This window comes from Triturus cristatus, chromosome 2_2, assembly GCF_964204655.1.
Source record: "Triturus cristatus chromosome 2_2, aTriCri1.1, whole genome shotgun sequence".
Lineage (NCBI taxonomy): Eukaryota > Metazoa > Chordata > Amphibia > Caudata > Salamandridae > Triturus > Triturus cristatus.
The window spans coordinates 603,368,907-603,391,152 of record NC_140582.1 but is presented as its reverse complement, the minus strand read 5'-3'; the positions used below and the strand labels follow the sequence as shown (position 1 = coordinate 603,391,152).

The 22,246-nt window shown below is 43.9% G+C and overlaps 1 protein-coding gene across 2 annotated transcripts in view; it reads left to right on the top strand.

Moving 5' to 3' along the window:
- The window catches only part of MARCHF1 (membrane associated ring-CH-type finger 1), a 1,509,818-nt gene that overhangs the window by 1,265,648 nt on the left and 221,924 nt on the right, over window positions 1-22,246 (top strand). For both annotated transcript variants that reach the window (XM_085641780.1, XM_085641781.1), the window contains exon 6: window positions 10,456-10,603. In XM_085641780.1, coding sequence (XP_085497906.1) covers window positions 10,456-10,603 — 148 coding nt within the window. The remainder of the gene's footprint in view (window positions 1-10,455; window positions 10,604-22,246) is intronic.

Below are 22,246 nucleotides of genomic sequence, written 5' to 3'. Positions count from 1 at the left end.
TTTACGCCTCACCTCTTTCAAAGTTCGCCGGCCACCACTGCTCAAGGGTAGTGCTGCTCTGTATATCTGTGTGGGCCTGTTGGTGATAGGGAAATATGGGATCCTAAACATTTTGACTGACTCAGACACCAAGGCCTTAGCACTGGGACAAGTGGTTCTCCCAATGCTGAGCGACCCAGAAGGACCTATGCTATGTCTGTTCAAGGCATAAACTTTAGGTCGCACTATGAGCAGCCCATAAGTTGCAAAGGAGGTATACCTCGTCCTTTGCATTTAAGCATTCATCTGTAAATAAATGGACAGTGGTCTGGCCATACAAATAAACAATTGTCAATTTTGTACAATGTAATTACAGTCACAGAGTGTCCTTGCTATTTTTGTCTTGTTGTTGTATGAGGACAGGAAACTTAAACTGAAGCCTGGATGAATGTCCCTTTGCAAACTGCATCTATGGGCATTTTAGAATTACATTCTGTATTTTCTGTTCAATTTTGTTATTCTTTTGAGCATTCCAAGATGGCCGCCATGGTCACACTGTTTTTGATCTGTGTTTACCCTTGTTTATGTTTACCGTAGTACATTAGGTCTTTTAAAAATTGTTGTATGAGTTGCACGTTATCTGTGGACAAGGTGTTGTATGCCGAAACACATGGGATTGTCTGTTACACGCGGTATTCTCCTGCACTAATGGAATAAATTTACTGGCAGAGATTTTCTAGGAGTGTGTGTCTTCTATACGTAGAAGTGGCGGATTTAACACACACATGCACTCTCTCTCTTTCTCTTTCTCTCAACACAAGGATATTCCCGTCAGTTCAGCTCACACTTACTTCTTAATGAAACCTATAACACAGCTTCTCTTTATGAGATAAGCGCCTTGCATAAGGAGCCCTTTACATCATGTGCTGGGAGGAAATATGTCCAGAAGTGTTGGGGGATTCCACTGATCATTTGAGGACTGAGTAGGCTGAATCATAGGCAGAGTTTGGGCACATGAAGACAGAGACCTAGAGAAAGTTCAACGATGTATTAGTAGGGACTATAGCTTAATGTACTGTTGATTTTCCTCTACTGTAAGGGACTAATATGAGACCAGACCTTGGTAATGCAGTCGTAAAACCTAAGCTGGAAATATGCAAGGACTTTAGCTTGATTCTCCAATTAGAGCTACGTTCATTTAAAAAAGGACCTTTTAAGGCAGTGAGTTTATCAAAACCTTTGGAGAGAGTGTTCCAAGTACAACCACAAAAGCCTAGACATCAAGACCCTTCCAAGGGCTGCCTCTTGCTGACCCAAGAGGGCAAAGGTGGTGAAGGTCTTAACCAAGTGGACTAGCTTGCTGTTTGAACTTCTCTCCTGGGGTTATCTGGAGATAGAGAATGGTCCATCTGCCTAGAAGAGAATAATTAAACCAGCGGCATGTGGTCATCTGGCTGTGGACCTGGCTGAAATGAGAAGCCTTTCCACAACTGGGGTCCAGGGAAGCTTTCCCTATAACCTTTGGGACTTTTGAAGTGCTGTGGAATGCGGTACATAATGTCTCCTGAAATTTGGAAAATATTCATCTCTTGAAACAGGGAGAGGGTAAAAAGCTTACCCGAAAAAGATACACTATATTTCCCTGGTTTAGCCTGGTCAGACGTTTTAGCCATGACATTAGAGTCTAAGGCGGGACTGTGAAAAAGAGATGTGTAATCTTGAGCAGCCATGCTAATCAAGAGTTTCCAGCTTTCCCCCTAGGAACATTTTGACCTCTGTGAGCAATTGGGTTGTTTGGTTGATTGGGTAGTGTGCCCTGAATTGCAATTCGAAATGCAACTTCACCATAAGTATTTTAAATTGTGATTCCAGAGACACCAGGTAGGTAACCTGTTTTCATTTGAAAATTACACTTATAAATTGTAATAAGGGAATTCCAATGTTATCCTATGAGATAGGTACGCCTTGCAGTAGTGAAAAATTAATTTAAGAGTTCTACACTACCAGGACATGTGAAACTTAAAAGCACCTGTCCAACATTTTAAATACACTGCACCCTGCCCAGGGGTTGTCCAGGGCCTACCTTAGGGGGGGACTTATATGTATTAAAATGGAAGGTTTGGGTCTGGCCAAAGGGTTATTTGGCCAGGGTGAATGAGAGTTTAGTACTGTGCACACACACAGGCTGCAATGGCAGGTATAAGATCTGTTTAAAGTGCTACTTAAGGGGGTACCACAATCAGTGCTGCAGGCTCCACTTTTTAAATGCCATGCATCCTTCCCTGTGGGCCTTTAGGACCTACCTTAGGGGTGATGTATAATCAAAAGGAAGATTCAGGTTTGCCAAAAGGTTTATGTTGCCAGGTGGGAATGACAATTTTAAACTTGCACACCCAGGCTGCAGGGGCAGACCTGGAGATGTTTTACAATGTTAGTGGGTGGAACAATGAGTGCTACCACCCACTAGTAGCATTTAATTTATAGGCCCTTGGTACAGGTAGTACCATATACTAGGAACTTACATGGATAAGAATATTAACTGTGCCAAGTAGGTATATTCCAATTTTACCATGTTTAAAAGGAAGAGAACAAGGTTAGCAGGAGTAACGTGTGAAGAGTCTTATGGTCAACACAAACAGGTTTAACAAAAAAAGGCAAACATCTGGGTAAATACCACACAAAAAATGCTAATTTTCATGACTTATGCTGTGTGCAGTTTCGCCTGTATCTTCTGCTTCACCAGGGGGATAGCTCAGTAGTCTGAGTCCAGAGCCTGTGAGTCCTGTGAAGGTGGAAAGCAGTGGACAATGCTGAAATGGGTGTGTGAGGTGGACTCCAGACTGCACCTTGCAGGAGTACCCCTAAGGTTTTGTTAGAACACTGAATACTAGTAGTTTCATAGACAGAAGTTGGGGGAATACTCGGGATAATGCCTACTTAAATTCATCTGCATCATCCCTTTCCTCTACACACTTGTAGCAATTCTTCTGGGGTACATTGATGGCTCCTGCGCTTAAACAACTTAAAAAAAGACAGAATTACTTACACTTTGTTGAAAATGGTCTAGTATTCGTTCTGACTGCCGCACATCTTCCATATGCTCAGATGAAGGGTACTGTGAATAGGACGGTGAATGGAGGGTTCCAAACCACTCCCACAGGATCTGTAGATCACAAAGTTGGTGCTTGGGCAAGAGTCATTCTTGACACTCCTAAAGCTGAAACAAAATGATTTAAGAGGGCGATGGCAGAAATGGAAAGGTCGAGGTGAAGCTGGGCATATTGATGTATACATTGTTTTCTGAGTCTACTGCACCGTGCAAGAGCTCACGAGAAACTACGTCATAAAACAGCTGAAGGAAATGTTTGATATCTTCCAGTTGAGGCATACGTTTAAAACACTGTGTATAATCCAAAACACCTACTGGAATAAAGGTCTTGGGTGCCTACAAAGACTGTCACACCCTACTTCCTGAACACCACTTCCTGATTGTCCACCTCACATCATTAATGATCATTCGCATGACTGCAGCCCAATGACCATTAAAAGGAAGGCCTCGCCCAGAAACACTGAAGCTTGCTGGATCCCGCTGGCCTGAGGATAGAAACCGAACCATCTGCATTTCAAGAAACATTTCAAAGCAGGTGTGTTCATGCGTCCTTTGGACTGAAGTCCACCTCAGAGCAGTGAATGAAGAATCCTTCCCATCACATTGTGTCTAAGGGCTCTTCCGGCTGGTTCTGTATTTGCTTTCCAGTACAACTCAGCAAACTGAAGTATCTTCAAAGCAACATAAATGGTGCTCTATAAATTAATCAGTTAAATTACTTTAAGGTTTATGTAATGAGGTCATAAACTTTCTAAAGCTTTATGAGACGGATGTCCCAACAGCACTTAGAGGTATATTTACTGACATTTGCACAAAAGTGATGCAAATCGACACAAAATGTTTATTTGGAATTTGCTAATTTGTTTTGTATTACTTTGTATCAAGAAGTCGTTCCATGTGTGATACATGGTCATTCGCTATGGTTTTTGACACAAAACTCTATCTACTATAAAAAGTAGACAAGGCTTTGCATTAAAAAACAACTCAGTTTTGGCACTGTCATGATTGAGGAGGAATGCTTTTATTTCTCCAACCTTTTCCGTATTTGCATGTGTGCTGCACTGTACAACACAACACACATGGGTATTACAAAAAGTTTAAAAGTTAGTCTAAACTTAGTATTTTGTAATGGAATGCTAGATATCACACATGCACACTTACACTAAGGTGCAAAGGTGTATGCTTGGTGCTGGTACTGGAGAGAGTATGATAGCAAGAGGAATTAGGCCCAAGAGGCCAGGTTCTGGCAGGGCCGTATATATATGAAGCGAAAGAGAGGGCCTGAACCTGTTTTATTTCAATAAAGCGTCTTTCAATTCACGCTCGGACAAACATTTAATTTTTGCTTGCACCGGTACTTTATTTATACCTTTTCTTTGAGTTTTTTTGATTTTTTAATATATACTCAAACAATAAAAAGGGACAAATTGGTCTACATACAATTTGCTGTCTAGTACATGGGACTTTTTTCGCTATATATAGACAAAATTAATTCGTAATTTCTCAGTGTTTCTATCCTTTGTCATCATAAGCCGACGCGTTTCAAGTCTCAAATATTCAATATGGGGACTCTCATCAGGGCTCTTGAGTTTGGCAGCACTGTTGGTTTTCTAAGAAATGGATGTGTGAAGAAAAAAGGATTTTTAATAATTTTTGGCTCCATTCATATGTATTATCTACCTCCTTATTACAAAGAAATAAAATTTGTACCTGGAAAGCATTAAGCTTCCTAGAAACACTGAGGAATTACGAATTAATTTTGTCTATATATAGCGAAAAAAGTCCCATGTACTAGACAGCAAATTGCCCCATGTGCTTCTCCATGTTTTCTTAATTGAATTCCTGATGCATAAAACATCTTGAGATTGTTAAAATCATTAATATTTTGGATGTTCACTTGTTTAGTAATGTCTTTTTTTCATTTATGTTTTCTTCACACTGTGTATTCAATATACATTGTTGTTGTTTAATGTTTTGTGATTCAACACTACACATGTACTCTTTGTATGTAGACCAATTTGTCCCTTTTAAGTGTTTGAGTATATATTAAAAAATCTAAAAAACTTAAAGAAAAGGTATAAATAAAGTACCAGTGCAAGCGAAAATTAAACGTTTGTCCGAGCGTGAATTGAAAGACGCTTTTTTGAAATAAAACAGGTACTGGAGAGAGAGCAGGTCTGCTCCATATCCCTGAAGGTCTGCAGATAGATTTACTAAAGAATATGTAGTGATGAAGGTCCACGCAGGAAGGATGTAGTTAAAGAAGTCTTTATTGTAGATAGTTACAAGCTGATAGGATCTAGTCAAGGATCCCCACCAGGAGCAGCCTGCTTGCTGCTCAGCCCATTCTCAACAGTCGCATCCAACCTCTCAGGCACCCAACATTCTGATTACATCAGTACTACAAAATTCCGTGCAGCACACTCACAAACACACTGGCTGAGCAGGGGAAGTAAAGGGTATAACAAAAACTAGAACATAAGTAGGATACTACAGAATGGCATTGCCCTTGCTTTACGCAATGTGACGTAAGGGTAACAGAAGCCTTAAGTGAGATTTACTTTGCCACTGTGGATAGTAAATCTGGAGTAACACTGCACAAGTCAAAGCCTTGAGTTATTCTGCCCTTGAAAGGTGTTGTTTGGGTGGGGTGCTAGTGTTCCTACCCATCCACCCATGGTTTTTGGCGCATTCTCTGATTTACTAACATTAGTACACATTTGCGTAATTAGGAGAAATACATTTCTTTCTCCTCATTTTTTTCCTCTATGTGTGCTGCGTTCTGCAGCACACATAGAAAGAGGAAAAAGCCTCCGAGGATTGTTTGTGTAGGAAGGTGTCCCATCCTGCACAAAACCAACACTGCCTGCATTGGCACTTGCCAGCCACAAGGGCACCAGTACAGACAGAGAGAAGGAATGCGCTATGTCTTAGCAGATATGGTGCATTCCTGCCCTCTCCATTTAATACAGCGCAGCAAGTTGTCTTGCTGCGTTGCGCTGCATCAAATCTGCTTCAAAGTGCTGTTCTGCTCTCTCATGCAACGCAGCGCAGCAATTTTGGTTGCTGCGCTGTATTTTGATACATTTTAGAAAATATACCCCTACGTATTTTAGGTGGAATACAATTAAAATGTTTAGTCATTTGCAAAAAGCAAGCACGTGTTAATGTGTGTAAAGTTGCACAAATTAGCAGAAAATACATACTGGCAGCAGAGTAGACTGATAATACGAGTGCCGCGTTCAGGATGTGTATTTTCACCCCACTAACATTTATTCACCCATTTATCCTGTATCAATTGAACATGTATATTAAAGTAGTTGTTAGTATATGTAAATGTTTGGCTACTTCTGTCTTTATAGATTTGCTGTATAATTTGAGCCTATGGTGCACAGTACAGTAGTGAGATGTTCTGTGTTTTTGAATCACCACTATCATTATTAGGTTTTATTTCACTGTCTGTCAAAGGGCCCTGGGTTGCCGCAGGCCCTGTCAATGTGTAAGGGGTCACTGGATGATTGAGACTGATGTGTGATATCATGCATTATGAGCACTCTGCCAACACTGCCACAGGCTGTCACACTCTTCACCCGGACATTCTCCCTCAGGACAGGTGTCAGAGGCAGACCTGGAAAGAGTTGACACTCTGTTTAGAACATTTCTCCTCAGAGTGTTGTAGGTTTCTAGGAAATTGTTCTTGTTTCGCTGCATTGTTCCTTTCTAAATTCAGCTAGTCTTTCATTTATTCTGTGTTCGACTGCTTTGGCATCTAGAAGTAGCCCCGTCACCTCATTTTTGCTGCAAAAGCGCTGTATTTATGCCCATTTTAATTGTGTGTTGCGGTGTCTGTTATTCATCAGAATTCCTGTGATGAACAGCACTTAATGAACACAATTATTTGTTGACGCTTTTTTCCAATAGATTTTCTAATATTAAACAAAAGCCTAGAAACCACCGACTGGTCAGACATGAAAAGAGCAGCTATGAGTGCCACGTCCAGTGCATGTCATCTCTGCTAAACTGACAGTTGCAGCATCTTCCACAAATGTCTCTTAATTAGCATAATTAAGAAGGTGCTGCTGGCATGTAGTAATGTCTATCAGTGTCTACAATAATAAAAATGCCCATCGTAGTTATCCCTCCAAGCTGACCTGCAGTGGTACATGAACTGTACATGTCACAAAGCTCCACACGTAATTTATTCTTAGGTCTCGCCTGAGACAGCTCGCATGCGCTGTCGCTTGCGACAATCTATTGGTTCTAAAAAAAATATGTATATATATATATATAAAAAGGGGGTTTTGTCCTGCCCATTTCTTATCTCTAGTTGGCTTTATTGTCACTCTTATTTTATTCCTTTTCATTGGTGAACTTGTGTCAGCGATGCCAGCTTCACTTCTTGTTTTCTTCCCTTGGCAAGGACCACGTACTGATTGGTTTCTTGATTAGTATTCTTCTGTGCTGCTAGCGCTCGGATTGTGGTATTTTGTCTTTTGCTTGTGCTTGCAAGACAACTTGAAACAATTAGAGATAAAGTTCATGCTTCTTGGTATTTCCAAAGGCTTAACACAGACAACTAGCAATAACAAAAGTGTGTAGCACGAAACATACATTGTGGCTGCTTTTAGTACTCTTGTATAATTTAGAGGATTTTTCAGTCATCATTAAACATGTGGTCATTTCAAAAGCTTTATGTTTCACTTTAATTACTATCCACCTCTGACCCCTAACATACGCTTACCACCCTTTACCTCTACCTGCCACTGAACCCTAAATTCACTGTTACCCTCTTAACCTCTACCTACTCCTAAATCCTTATAAAAAAATCACCCTTACCCCCCTTTACTTTTACCCACCTCTGAACCCTCAGATCACCCTCACCTCCCTTTCCCTCTTTCCAACCTAAACCCTCAAGTCACTCTCACCCCCCTTTCCCTCTACCCATCCCTGAACCATAAAGTCACCCTCACCTCCCTTTACCTCTACCCACCCCTGAACATTAATGCAGTGGTGGCCGCGAGCAGGAAAAAAATAAGGCGGGGCATTACGGGAGACAAACAAATAAAAATATAACTTGCCTGTCGCCTGCTGACTCACCACCTCTTCAACTGCTGACGATGCATACACAGGCTCCCAGACTCCCTGCGCCAATCCAGATGCTGCTCTGATGCTGGTATTACCCAGCATGAGAGAGGCACCAGGATATGGCGGAGCGGGCTGGTTTCATGCTCCAGCAGGAACTAGGAGCCTGTGCTCCTGAGCCGTGCTGATATCTCCAAGCAAGTACACATATTGGTTTGGCCGTCCCAAGACAGCCATCCAAACCGACTTGCGCATTTGCAGTGCCCACCACTCCTCCTATTACTGTCCCTCAGCGGATGGCCCAGCCCTCAAGTCTCGGCTGCAGCTCTGGTGTAAAATAAAATGATAATAAAGCAGTTTTATTAAATGCTTTATTATCATTTTATTTTACATGTGTCTGCTGGTTAAAGAAGAGGGGTGCTGCTCCTCTGCCATAATGGAGGAGCTGCCCATGCACTCATGTCACCCTCACCTCCCTTTACCTCTGTCTAAACCTGAACCCTAAAGTCACCGTCACCTTCCTTTACCTCTGGCTGCCCTTCAACTCTCAAGTTGCTCTCTCCTCTCTTTACTTCCACCGACACCTGAACCCTCAAGTCAGCCTCATCTCTTTTTACCTCCACCTACCATCAGAGCTCTCAATTCACCCTCAACTCCCTTTACTTCTGCCCACCCCTCAACCCTCAAATCACCCTCACCTTCCTATACCTCTGCTCGCCCCTGAATCCTCAAGTCACCCTCACCTCCCTTTACCTCAGCTCACCCCTGAACCCTGAAGTCACCCTCCTCTACCTTTTCCCACCCCTGAATTCTAAAAAATTACTTTATTAAATAACAAAAAGTATATTGTTAAAGAAAATACTCAACTGAGTAGTAAAGTACTGTATGGTAATGGTACATATATGTACATGTGTGGTACTTACCAGTGTAATGACCACTGCATGGTAAAGGTCCTGATTGGTAAAGGCTGTTTCCCCTCAGGCAGGACACATCCCCATTTCTTTCTTGAACACTCTCTTGCCTAAATGTTTTGGGGGCACTGTTGTTTGTGTGTCCCCTCTCTTCCCATTCCACCCCTACACCCTATACTTTAAGTCTTACCTGAGGCAGCACATGCAGTGTTACCTGCAAGACATTTTGTTTACTTACAGAGGGTGTAGAGCTCGCCTATTGCTCACCACTGGTTGGCTTCATTGTCTCTCTTATTTCTTCGCTTTTTTTTGGTCAGCGAGTACAGGCACCACTTCCTCTTCATGTGTTTGTCTCTACCCTGGAGCATTTGCCCAAGTACTGGTTCCCTTGCCCAGTGTCCTTCCACTGATCACTGCTTTTAGAGGTGCTTTTTTTCCTTTTACAGGTACCCCCTTCCGCTCTCCCCCGTACCCTCTCCCGCATTGTTACTTTCCCTCCACCCTCCTCCACCGTTGTTGCTTGCTCCATCCACCTCTCAGGCACAACCTTTGTTGCTTGCCCGCTCCCAGGGGCGTAACACAGGCCCCCGCATCCTCCGCGGTGCAGGGGGGCCCCCTCGGCACAGTACTTCTGCCTGTGCACTCCAGGATAAATCCGGAGGGGGGCCCCTCCGTGTATATTGCAGGGGGGCCCTTTGAACTTTCGTTACGCCACTGCCCGCTCCTAACCCACCAGAAAAAAAGCACCTAAAAGTCACGTCAATGGGTTTCAGATGCTACAAAGACACAGACAGTGATGTGCTCCCTGCTCTGCATGGCCGTTGTGGCGCAGTTTTCAAGGGACCAACACAGCAAACTTTAGTTCAGACATAAGAGAATTCGACTTTTTTGTGAAGGCAGAGAATTTTTATATACTAAGAAAATGGCTGACTGCTGCTCGCGAACAGCACTAGCTTTGTCATTGCACTTTTTTTCTAAACTTAAGCCGTGCTGCTGTACAACGTGGCTAAAAGAAAGTGACAAAGTCGATATCTCTCCCAAAGGCGTGGCTTAGTGGCTGTGCCATAGTTTATTACTAACACAACTTCATTAGTAACTGTGTGTCTTTAACGCTCCCTCTAACAATTTCCCCAATGTTTTGCAACTGGAACACTCTATTTCTCTATGTAGTATTAATTTCACCTTCATCTGTCTATCCGCCATCACCCTTTCAGTATAACTTTGCTCCTTCCTGTGAAATGATTATTTTTGCAAGGTTTGCTAATATATAACTCAGATTGTTGTAAAAGTAGACAACTACATGATGTGGTGCTCCCCCGCATTAGTATATGAATCCTAACTCATGAACTGTGTCTTTGATTCTTCTCATTGTAGTGGGAGAAACTACAGATGTCAACAAGCGAGAGAAGAAAGATTGTCTGTTCAGTGACGTTCCATGTTATCGCCATCACATGCGTAGTTTGGTCGTTGTATGTGTTAATAGATCGAACTGCAGAAGAAATAAAGCAAGGCAATGACAATGGTAAGCTAATATTTTTTTCTTTAATTTCAACTCCTTCAGCAGATTTAAGAAGGATGAATGAAGCACTGCGAGGTATGGATTTGCAAGTTAACATTCGGTTTAATCTCTAAACAGTGGAGCATATTTACGCAATTGCATTTTTTTCATTGAGATGTATATGTTGCATTGCATTACAATTTTTAGTGTTGTTGGAAGAACTAATATTTATTCAAACAAGCATAGGTCTTTTTTGGGATTTAAAACCATAAAAAGGTAGCTGCTATATAAGACCTTTCCCTTAGTTTAATCGCAATTGGATGATGGAACATTCAAGAAATAAAGAGAACAGATTATCAAAGGGCAGTCTTGTGGACAGTCGAGTAAGTACTGGTTCCAAGTCATATTCACAACAAATGGTAGCCAGTGGGTGGGAGAGATGAGGTATGTAGGTGGAGATAATTGGATTGGTGCATAATTGGGCACTATAAATACTTCATATATTTTATGATAACATTATCTCCCCGTCAGTCTTTCTCTTGCAGTCTTTACTGTATGAAGAAACTTCCGTCCCCACAGACCTTGATTGCCTAGCCCAAAAAACAAATCCACCCAAGATGGAAGCTGCTTTCCCAGATACCCTAAGAATGTCCCCACTTAAATCAATTCTTGTTTTTAGGTCTCGCCTGACCCAGCGCATGCGCTGGTCTGGCGAGACTTATTGAGAGGGCTCCAAAAAGTGCTACCAGGCCAGCCTAGAGCTACAGTGCATGTGCGCGGGCGCGCGCGCCGCGTTTTACTGCGATTACTTTCACTTTCGGCCGCTTCGATGTTTGATCGTGATCGCGATCACCTTCGCGGCCGCTTTACATAGCCAATAGGTCTCGCTTTTGGGACCTTATAAGTATTTAGTTTAGCCATGCAACAGTTGCATAACTAAATACTTATAAGGTCCCAAAGGTGAGACCTATTGGCTATGCCAATGCTTGTTTACTTTATCATACAGACCTCTTTGCCAGCCAAGGTGAGTGATCGTTATGTAGTGCATACAGTTTAATTTCCCATACTTTATTAACCATGTATCTTTGTTGTTGTCAAGAGATCTTCTATAGCGGTGTCTATTTACACAGGTACAGGTCTTAACTGACTGCTAAGCATTCGGGATTTCACTTGCTCTTTTTGAGACTCGTTGGGGGGTCTCTGGAGGACCACAGTAAGCATGTGGATCATGCTACATTGCAGATCAGATTATTTTGCTTCTGGTGATTTCCAAATTTGAGGATATGTATGTAAGAAAGTGCCCCTTTCGCATGGTTACCCCCCACATTTTGCCTGACATCTGATGCATTTTTGACCTGATGTGCCCTGGGTCCCTGCCAATCAGGTTCCCAGGGCCTGTGTTCTTTCCCAAAGCTGTACGTTTTTACCCACAATTGGCACATCTCTGGCCGCAGGTAAGCCCCTTGTAAAAGGAACCATGGGTGCCAAAGATACTGTGAACAGGGAAGGAGTCTAATGGCTGCTGCACCTATTGTGCCAGCCTTAGAGGACTGTACCTTAACACCCACACACTGCCATTGCAGGCTATTTGTTTTGGTGCAGAGAAAAGTGAAGAGTCGACATACCACACATCCCTGCATGCCATGCCTGCAACCCACTGCCTGTGGCCTAGGTAAGCCACCCCTCTAGCAGGGTGCACTAGACCACAGGTGAGGGTCCAGTTGCATGAGCACTGTACCACTACAGTGTATAAGTCCATTCTTAGACATTGTAAGTGCAGTGAAGCCAAAAAGAGCATATGGTCTGGGAGTTGGTCATTACGAACTCCCCAGCTCCATAATGGCTTCACTGAAAACTGGGAAGTTTGGTGGCAAACTTCTCAGCACATTAAACCCACACTGATGGGATTTAATGTAAAATTCACACAGAGGGCATCTTAGAGATGCACCCTGAAAAGTGACCAGCCCTGGTGTGGTTCCTGAATGGCTGCCCACCATTTGCCAGCCCCAGACAGGTTTCTGAACCCCTGGGTAGAGAGCCTCCACTTTCTGGGTCCAGAGACAAAGCTTATCCTGGGAAGAGGTGTGATGCCTCCTCCCCCAGGATGGACTGGGTCCACGAAGGGTAAGATTCAAAGCCCTGCTGCCTTTGTGAGCTGTCTCTGCCTTTTGCTGCCCCCAGCAACTACAGTTGTGACCCCCACATTGAGCGGGAGAATCAGCGGGAAAACCAAGTTAGGAGGAGTTGTGCCCACCTTTGCCAACCCTACCCCTCAGGTGGGGGAGGCGAGGTGAAGCATACATCTTAGTCTCCTGCATCTTGAAGATGAGGGGACCCAGCCAATTAGGAAGAGGCTCATGCCCCCCTGCCACTGGAGGGTGGCATAATAGGCGATGTTCTCACCCCAAGGAGGAGACCCATTGAACACGATCTGCACAACCCCGTAAATGCCCCTAAATTTAGTATTCAGGGGCAACCCTGAACCTTTCCTCCTCAGATTCGAGGAAGAAAGGAATCCGAAGAGCCATGCTGACACAGGAAGAAGAGGACACTTAACTGCTTTGGCCCCAGCCCTACGGGCCTGTCCCAACTTCCACCTGACTACAGCAGAAACCCCAGCATGTCCAGCAGCCAGCAGCTCTCCAGGGCCCGGAGGACCTACTCTGCACTCAACTTACAGACTCTGTCTCCCGTGAGCACCGGACTTGCTCAAGCAAAGACTTCTAACACAGAACCTGGATCCAGGCGGTTCTGTACCACGCTGCACCCGACACCCACGGCCCGAGTTTGAGTGGCCCAACACCATGATGAGGTCTCCCCAGCGACCCTGACCTGGAATCTGGTGATCCCTGACCTACCTCAAGCTGACGCCTGCAGCCTTAACCTGAAGGGTCTCCGCGAACGGAGCTGGTAAGAAGACCCAACACTAAAGGACACCCCTGCACCCGATGTCCCACGGTCTTGGGTGGCCCAACCGATGATGTCTGGGCATCCCCCAAGAACTCAACTTACCCCTCCAGCCGGTGGTCGCCTTCAGGAAGCCTGCCTGACTGAGCCTGCAATATCTTTTCCCGAACTGGAGATCTCCATTGTAATCCACCGAGTCCCCGACTTCCCCTTGGCACTCTGCATCCAGCCGCCCCTGTGCTGCTGGTGCTGGTGGTGCCGCTCCTGTGCTGATTGATGGCCCCTGCAGTGCTGATCCTAACCCCAGGAGCTTTGCTACCACAACCCAGTGGCCTGCTAATGAACAGTCCCTGATCGAAGGCCACCCATTGGCTAACATTGGGCCCCTGCAATTTAAGTGCTGACCTGGACCTTTGGGGACCTTGTTCCTAAACCCCAAAACTCATATTCATAAGCCGTTTACTTACCTGTGAATCGTTAACACTCTTTTTCCAATAGGAACCAATGTTACGAGTTTTCTGTTCCTAAAAACGTCTGTGTTGACCTGTGTTTTTTATGAGAGAAAAATAAACTGTACTGTAAATGTGTACTTACATTGTATTGCAGGATCCACGGTGTGATATCTAGGCAGATAACCCCGAGAAGTCAATGTAATCAAAAAGTAAAGCAAAAGTAACCAAAAGTAATCTTACTGCATTTTGAACTGTTTTAAAAAGAAATACAAACCTGTACACAATTCCAATTCAATCCACAATTGCATTTCTGTGTACAGCTTTGCATTTAAAAGTATTTCTTACTTACCTATGCCAAGTCCTGCTTGGTTCTACAAAATAAACTATTAGTATACTTTCTTATTCTTACCTAATTGGTCTGGATTCGGTCTCTGAGTGTGTGCCATTAGCCTTGAGTGAGTAAATGCAATACATGTTTAACATACCCTCTTGATAAGCCTAACTGCTCTCCCACACTACCTCAAAGAGAGCTATTTCTACTTGTCTAATTTAGTCACTGCTATACCTCTGGGGATTCCCTGGACTCTGTGCACTATACCTTACTTGGGTATATTATATACAGAGCCACCTTCCTACAATATAACTTTTGGTTTATTTTCTGAGCTGGCGTCAGTGATAGCACCATTGTGAATTCTTGTGCCTGACAAGACTTTGTTAGTATAGTAATGGCTTGCAAACAGAAAGGTTCTGCTTTTTGCCAAACAGGCTCCATTATGGATGGCGTGGGCTACTCTTCTGCTACAATGGATGCACAGCCAAGTTAGCACAGGTTCTTCAGCGGTACCTGACATGGCTACTTTGCAAAGGATGATTAATACGGCTGTAGGGTTTGTCCTTAAAGCCGAAGACTCTCTGGTTACGCCTAAAGTCCCAAGGCTAGATAAGGATGACAGTAGTGGGATTTATGATGATGAGAAGGTTAAAGGACTTTTTGTGCAGGGCAAAGAGCTGAGCAAGTGCTTAAACACTTCAAGAGATTTTGGTATTCGATCCTCTGGCCCCTCCTTCGGAAGAGGATGTTTTCCTGAAGTCTCAATATCCAAAACCAGAATCCCTCCCACTTCACATCGCTGTGCGCAACATCATTACCTATGAATGGAAAGATTCTAAAAAAAACTATTATTTTCATGTTTCTTTGTCCAGGTGTTACCCACTATCAGGTTTTGCAGAAGTATTTCCAGCCACAGTAAAGGTGGATAACCTTATGGCTATGCTGGCCTCTCAGCGGACAGTAATTTCTGAAGACATCTTGACGTCAGAGTTAGTGGATTGAAACTTACTTTGCTTACTCTACATCCAACTTCACTATCCCCTGGGGGATTATTCGTGCGCCATATAAATAATAAAGTAAAAAAATTAAAATAAAAATGCAGACATTATATATGTTGTCCAGTCTTTCCTTCAAGACTCACATTCTTGCAGAAAAAAGGAATGAGGGAACAGATTGCTCATCTATTCTATTGCTCATGGAGCAAGTCTGTTTCTTTCGGACATATCTTTCAATAACCTCTGCGCATCAGCAAGGGAGGAGCTATTGCTGCCAGGAGACACATCTGGAAACGTTCTTGGAGACATTAAGCAACCCAGAAGTCTATTTTGATGAAGCTTCCTTTGACAGGCTCCAAAATCTCTGGCCCAGAGCTTGAAGATTTAGTAAAGCAACTTGTGGAGGATAAGAAACTTATAGCTCCATCTAAGCTTTTTGCTAGAGGGAGAGGTGTTGCCTTTGAAAAAGCTTTTTGTCCAGGCACTCAAAAAGTGGTAACCAGGTCTTCAGAGGCAGGGTTCTCAGCTTGGGCACACCTGTTGTGGGCAAATTCCAGTATCAACAGTTGTCCACAGCTCAAATGTCTATGCCTCAGCCTCCTAAAGCATGACTATGCCACGGTCGCGGCCAGACAACTGTACTTCAAGTTAGTTTGGAAGACCAGGGTATTGGATGCTTGACCAATATAAATATAATCTGTTGGATGTCAGATTCCTTTCTCCAGGCTTCCTCTTCATCATTTTCATCAAACGCCTCTCCCATGCTGCCCTATTAATCAGCAAGCCCTGCTGAAGGAAATACAAGCTCTTTTGAAGAAAACAATCTTTCTAAAAGTTCCTCAGAAGGAAGGATTCTGAGACTTTTGTTCAATTATTTTCCCAGTGTAGAAGGCATTAGGGGAGTTTTGCCTAGTCTTTGACCTCAAGGAAGTCAATGAATATGTGCCTCATTAAGCATTCAAAGTGGTATCCCTTCAGTCCATAATGACTCTGATCAGCAGGGGAGATTTGTTTTATTCCGGTGATCTCTTGGATCACCACATTTTCTAAGAATTTGTCCCGGTTGCCGTCAACTATGCCCACAACCAGTTCCAGGTTCTGTCCTTTGGGCTGTTTTTTTTTGTTTGAATCTGTTTATTATTATTATTATTATTTTTTGTGTTGATAACAAGTTGTACAAACAAGGAGACATGTTGCAGTTACATAGCCAGTAAAGCTCCCAAGAAGCTGAGTGCTATGAAGTACTACAAATTGTGTTCTACACAATGAGGCAGGGTTGATAGAAATTAGCCATACATCAACATGCAGGTGTCAGTCAGGTTGAACGCAATCACATGGGCGGTAAGATGCGAAATGAACATTGTAGCCCACCAAGAAGGCCAACAACATATGCATCGAGAATTAGACAAAATAAATCCGTTTTGAGTAATACAACAATTAAAGAAACCCGAGCCCTCACCTCCCTCATTTTGCACATACATTGTGTTTAGTTAAGAGAACAGATGATTAAATTACTCAAGGAATAAGTTGTAGGTCGTGGAACAGATTAAACAGGGAAAGGGCAAATGTCCCATCAGTGCTATGTGGTTAAGTAAGATCCCAGTCATCTGTCACTACCTCCCCACCTTCTAATCCCTCCCCACCTTCTAATTGACCAGTTGGGGCCTCGTGGCATGCTGTGTGGCGGCCTGGAGATCATTCAGGATAGTGTTCCAGTTTGGTGGCAATGGGAAAATTGTGCAGCTCTATGTTGTCTTCCCTGTGCAGTGCAACACTTTGTGCCTCAGCCCATGCAATGAGGGATTGTGTCTAGGCTGCGAGAGCTGTGGGCTCATGTGATTTCCAACACCAAGTAATGAGGCATTTGCCTGTCAGCAATCCAAGATAAGGAAACAGGAGGTGACCCTCTGTTTTTTGTCCCTGTGTTACAGGCTTAAGAAGAATGTTTCCCATGTGTGCAATGCAGGGCAAGTGAATAAGTGAAGTGTGACACCTCACCAGTAGCAGTAGTAGAAAGGGATGGACAGGCCCATAGAATGTGGAGTAGATCTGTGTCAACATAGTGACAGTGATGGCAGGTAGCAACTTTGCAGTGAAAATAGCAATTTATTTTGGCTGAGGTACGGTAGGCTTTGTGTATAATGTATAATTGGATAAGTCGGAAACTGAAATTGCGTGGAATATGAACTGGGCTTTCCAATAAGGCGGCCCTCTCCCTATCTGTGCAGTCATGATTGGTCCCGTGAATCAGTAGTGGGGTGGGGGAGAGAATTTTTTTTTTAAAAGCACTAATCTGTCGGCTGGCCAGATGGCTTGCCGCCGTCTCTCTTCCGTTCTCTTCCAGGCTTCTGCTGGAACAGGAAGCAGGAAGACATTGTGATTGGTAAGAACCCAGGCTCCCCTAAGCCAATCACAACGCTGTATTGCAGCATTGTGATTGGTCTGAGTGCCGTGGTTCATAGCTCAGATGGGGAATGGATGCCTGGGCATGTGCTCCACCCAGGCTGTAATGCAGCCTGGTTGAAGAGTATTCTAAGTGCTCATAAATGCTTGGCTGGCCCAAGAGGGCCACCATTTCTCCTCCCTGTGCAGCCCCACCCCACAAAACTGCCCCAGCACAGAAATATAAAATCATAATAACATTGTGTTATTATAATTTTATTTTTCCTTTTCTGCCGTGCTGAAAGGCAGTGTGGCGATGCTCCTCGGCCTTAGTGGAGGAGCTGCCCCTGTATCCGTGCAGGGGAGAGCTAGGTCTCCCTCTCAATGGTGGCCAAGGGGCGAGAGCTACAGTGCAGTGTGGGTTCGCAACGAGTCTGCAAACCACTGTATTAGGTGTCTAACCAGTCGCATAACATGAAGTTACTGTATAGCAGAGGTCTTCAAACATTTTCATGCCGAGACCCCTGTTAAAAAATTTTAGGCGTGAGGACCCCCTCCTGACAAAAATTTCTAGGACCTGGCACTCCTCATCATCAGCAACTATCGACAACCATAAACACCCCTAATTCCTACAGTAAATTATTTTTATGGTAGGGAAATATTAAAAAGTGTTTAGCAAACCAAAGCTTTATGGGTGACTGTGGTTCGGTGTCAGAGGCTTTCCACACAGTTAAAAATAAAGTCTCAAAAAAGATTTACCTAACAAAACTTATTCAGATGATAACACCTTTCTGAACCAATGTGATGGATGTGCCTGTTTTTTCCAGAGAAACAGTCAATCTGTGGTTGCACCTTATTAGTACCAGTTTAACAACTGGATATAGCAATAAGCAATGAAAAGGTGACCAGTCCATCTTTGAAAGGGCCTTCTACTGCACAGCAAGACATGCCTCTGCTTTTTCGTAACATTTGAACCATTTGCGTCATGAAAAAAATATTTTTGTTAAACTCAGCAGAGTATGCAGCAGATGATGGATTATTTGGCAAATCTATAACTATGCTAAAATCGCTGCGGCCACATAATCACATGTTTCCAGTGGCCATGAGTATAATGGCTGTAATGCATGGGCTGCAGCTTTAGTTCACTCACCTGAATATTGATAGTACTGCTCACCGTGACCCTCAAGTAAGTGATTTTGAGCTCACTCTCCGGGGGTATTATATGAGCACATGATCCAGATCCATTTGACTGCAGAGGCTGACTCCCCGTCCTTTAATTATAGGTCTCCGTCTTGCTAGCCTGGCCGGCAGCAATGTCGTACAGGAATTAATTCATACTACTTGAAGTGACACCCACGCGTCCTCGTATGTGGACTACTTTAATGAATTCACTCTATTGCAAGTGACAACCTATGTTCACTGCCTTGGGACACCGGAGTGCCTGCTCTGTGTCCCGTTTTCACGCAATCCAAGTCTGATGTCGCGCTACACGCTCATCAAGTAAGTTAATTTTAATCTCTCTCTCTCTGGTGGTATACTAAGATCAGGAGTTCCCTTTAGCTAATGGGTTACTCCTGTCTCCCTTCACGGTAGGTTTCCAGCATGCTAACCTGCCCGGCAGCTTCCACGGAATAGGCGTATTGTACCCATCTCCTCCCAATGTGATTCCTTGGGCGATTTGGCATTCCCTCCGAATTAAAAGTGAGTTTTTGGGGTATATCTCGGAGCTCCTCGCTCATCACCACTGGTAGAACGTAAGAGCTATCGTTTCTAAGCTCATGACTGGGCCTGCGTATTCAGATCCCAACTATAACAGGGATCGAGAGATCCCTTAGGGGAATCCTCCTTGGATATAGGCAGTAATCCTTACCTTTTAGTATTTCTGAAAATTCAGATCCCATTTTACAAATGGATCGGCAGTTCCCTTTGGGGAATCCTCCTTAGATATAGAATTCATTATGCACATTTGCATTTCTTTCAGGCAGACAGCACACTGGCAGAAAGGTGTCTGTCTGCCTGGCTTCGGTTTTAGATTACAGAAGAGTTGGTTTTCATCACAGGATAGTCCCTGAATAACACTTCAGCTGAGGAATGCGTGCCCTCTTCCCATGACTCCACAGACCCCTGGGGGTCGCGCCCCACACATTGAACACCTCTGCTGTAAAGTGAGTTGTGAATGGTGGTTTTGTGCCATGTCGCATTATTTGTTCTCTAGTGTTGTCTTTAGTGAGTAGCATAAAAGGAAATGGCCAGGGTGCAACCCTTCATCCTCAATCAAGTACTCCTATGGGAGGAGGGTACGATTGCGATGAAGGTTCCCTGGGTATGATGGCCTGCTGCATGCCAGGCAGACTGCCTCTCCACGCTCCAGGCCGAGAGCCTAAGTGATGTCTTATGATTTGTTCATTTCCACAGGATGGACTAGTTCTTGTTGTCAATAAAGTTTGGGAGGAATGTAGTGTCCTGCTGGAGACGTTCTAGTGCCTCAGCAGGTACTAGTATATCAGCCTCTCCCTCGAGGGCTGGCCTCTTCACTGACCCTACACCCATCCACCATAGGTCAGGTAATCTGCTAATAAAAGCGCCCGAGGGCACATGCTCGTGGCCTGTTCTACGTACTATACCCACTGTGTCTGCATCCCTTATTTATACAGCCTCGGGCCCGCGACTTTACAATGACGGTCATGAACATCCTTCAGGCAACAGCAGCTGCAGGAACTGTTATTTATCAGCAACAACCTAACCAGATTAGACCACAAAGGATTAAATACTCTGTCCCTTCCTTTGATCGCTGCCAAAGATGGATCACTAGATGTGATGTCACTGTTCGATGGTGTGTGGTACTGCATACTGGTCCCGATACAACATGGTTAGATTTGAAGGTCTTCCATACATCTTTTGTCAATTACCCTTTTAACATTTGGCTTACGAATTTGGATTGTTTTTGGTGTCCACACACAAAACTATAAGCACGGGGAGAGCATACACATGATGACGTCCTTCATACATGTATATCGTGTTTTTTTAAACGTCGTCAGTGATAAGGGAAATAGTTCGGCGTTTTAACACTTCATTATCTCGACTCGTAAAAAAGCACCTTCATATTCTTACTTACGACCATTTGGTGGCAGCATCAAACCGTGCAAAGATGTTTTATCTTGTGTTACAAAAAGGTAGCAGATGTCCGTGCGCACTAGCTTTTCAGTGCGTTTTGCTGTGACTGTTACATGGCAACGCATTCACATGAAAGTGTGCCTACCCCGCTCAGCCTTTAATATCATGCTTTTTGATCTGTTGCAAATCACCTCAAAAGCTGCTTGAGAAAGCACATCGTGATTTTCCTGACGGAGCTGATCAAAGTCGCGCCGTCTGGGGGCAGGGACGCCTCGCTTTCAGCAGTTAGGGAATCGAAGGCCTCCAGTTGACCACCGCCTGTTGGGAGGCCAGCCAGCCCCTTTCAAAGACTACATCTTTTATATATATGTCTCAAGAAAAAAACATCCCGAACGCAACGCCCTTGGCTTTTCCCATAAATGGTTGATGTTGGTTCATGTTTTATTGATCCGTCCATGGGGGGCGTATGCTGTTGGTATCAATCAGAACGCACGCTGCTGACTGATAAAAGATGGACTAAAATCATCAGTGCTTCCCTTAAACCTAGGAAAGTCTCTGTGCTTTGAGCACCAAATGTGTTTATTTATAACACATGGATATTACATAGAGTGATACACGCGTGTGTATTTGAACAGCCCTGGAACCGTCACTGTGCATGTTGGTGATTTGCTCCAGGAATATTCAACAGCAATGAGGCACTGAAAGAGAAACGACTACTGGAGGTTATGGGCAGTGTTTTGACTGCACTGGAAAAACTCTATGGGGCATCCCCAGACCAGCCTATCGATTTTTATGTGTAGAATCCATTTTCTTTATGCTGCTAATTCCCTATTAGAGTCTGGGGTAGGGTGACCAACTGGCATTGGTGCAAATTCAGGACGATGAGTGTAAACATTCAGGACAAAGGGTCAAAATTCAGGACACAAATTCAGGACAGGAGGTCAAAATTCAGGACAAAACGTCAGGACAATAGGTAAGTTTTACAGACACATCAGAGGAGGTGGCGCAATAGTATATAAGTAAGCCCAGCCATGTCCAAACATATTCAACCATTTGCAAACCTATCCATCATGTATCCTTCCATCTATCATTACACTCATCCATCCCTTCATCCATCCATCCATTATCCATCCATCCACCCTTTCACCCTATCCATCTGTACACTCAACCATCCACTCTTCTATCCATCCATCCATTCACTCATCCATCCAGCCATTTACCCTTTCACCCATCCAGCCATCCTTTCACTTACTCATCCATCCACCCAGTCACTCATCCTTCCACCCATCCACCCTTTCAGTCATCCATCCATCCTCCCTTTCTCTCTCCATCGACCCTTTTACTTAGCCATCCTTCTTTCCATCCACCCACCCACCCATCTACTCGTCCACTCATGAATCCATCCATTGACCCTATCACTCATCCATCCTTTCTCTCATCCATCTATCCTTTCACTCCTTCACCCATCTATTCATCCTTTTGTCCA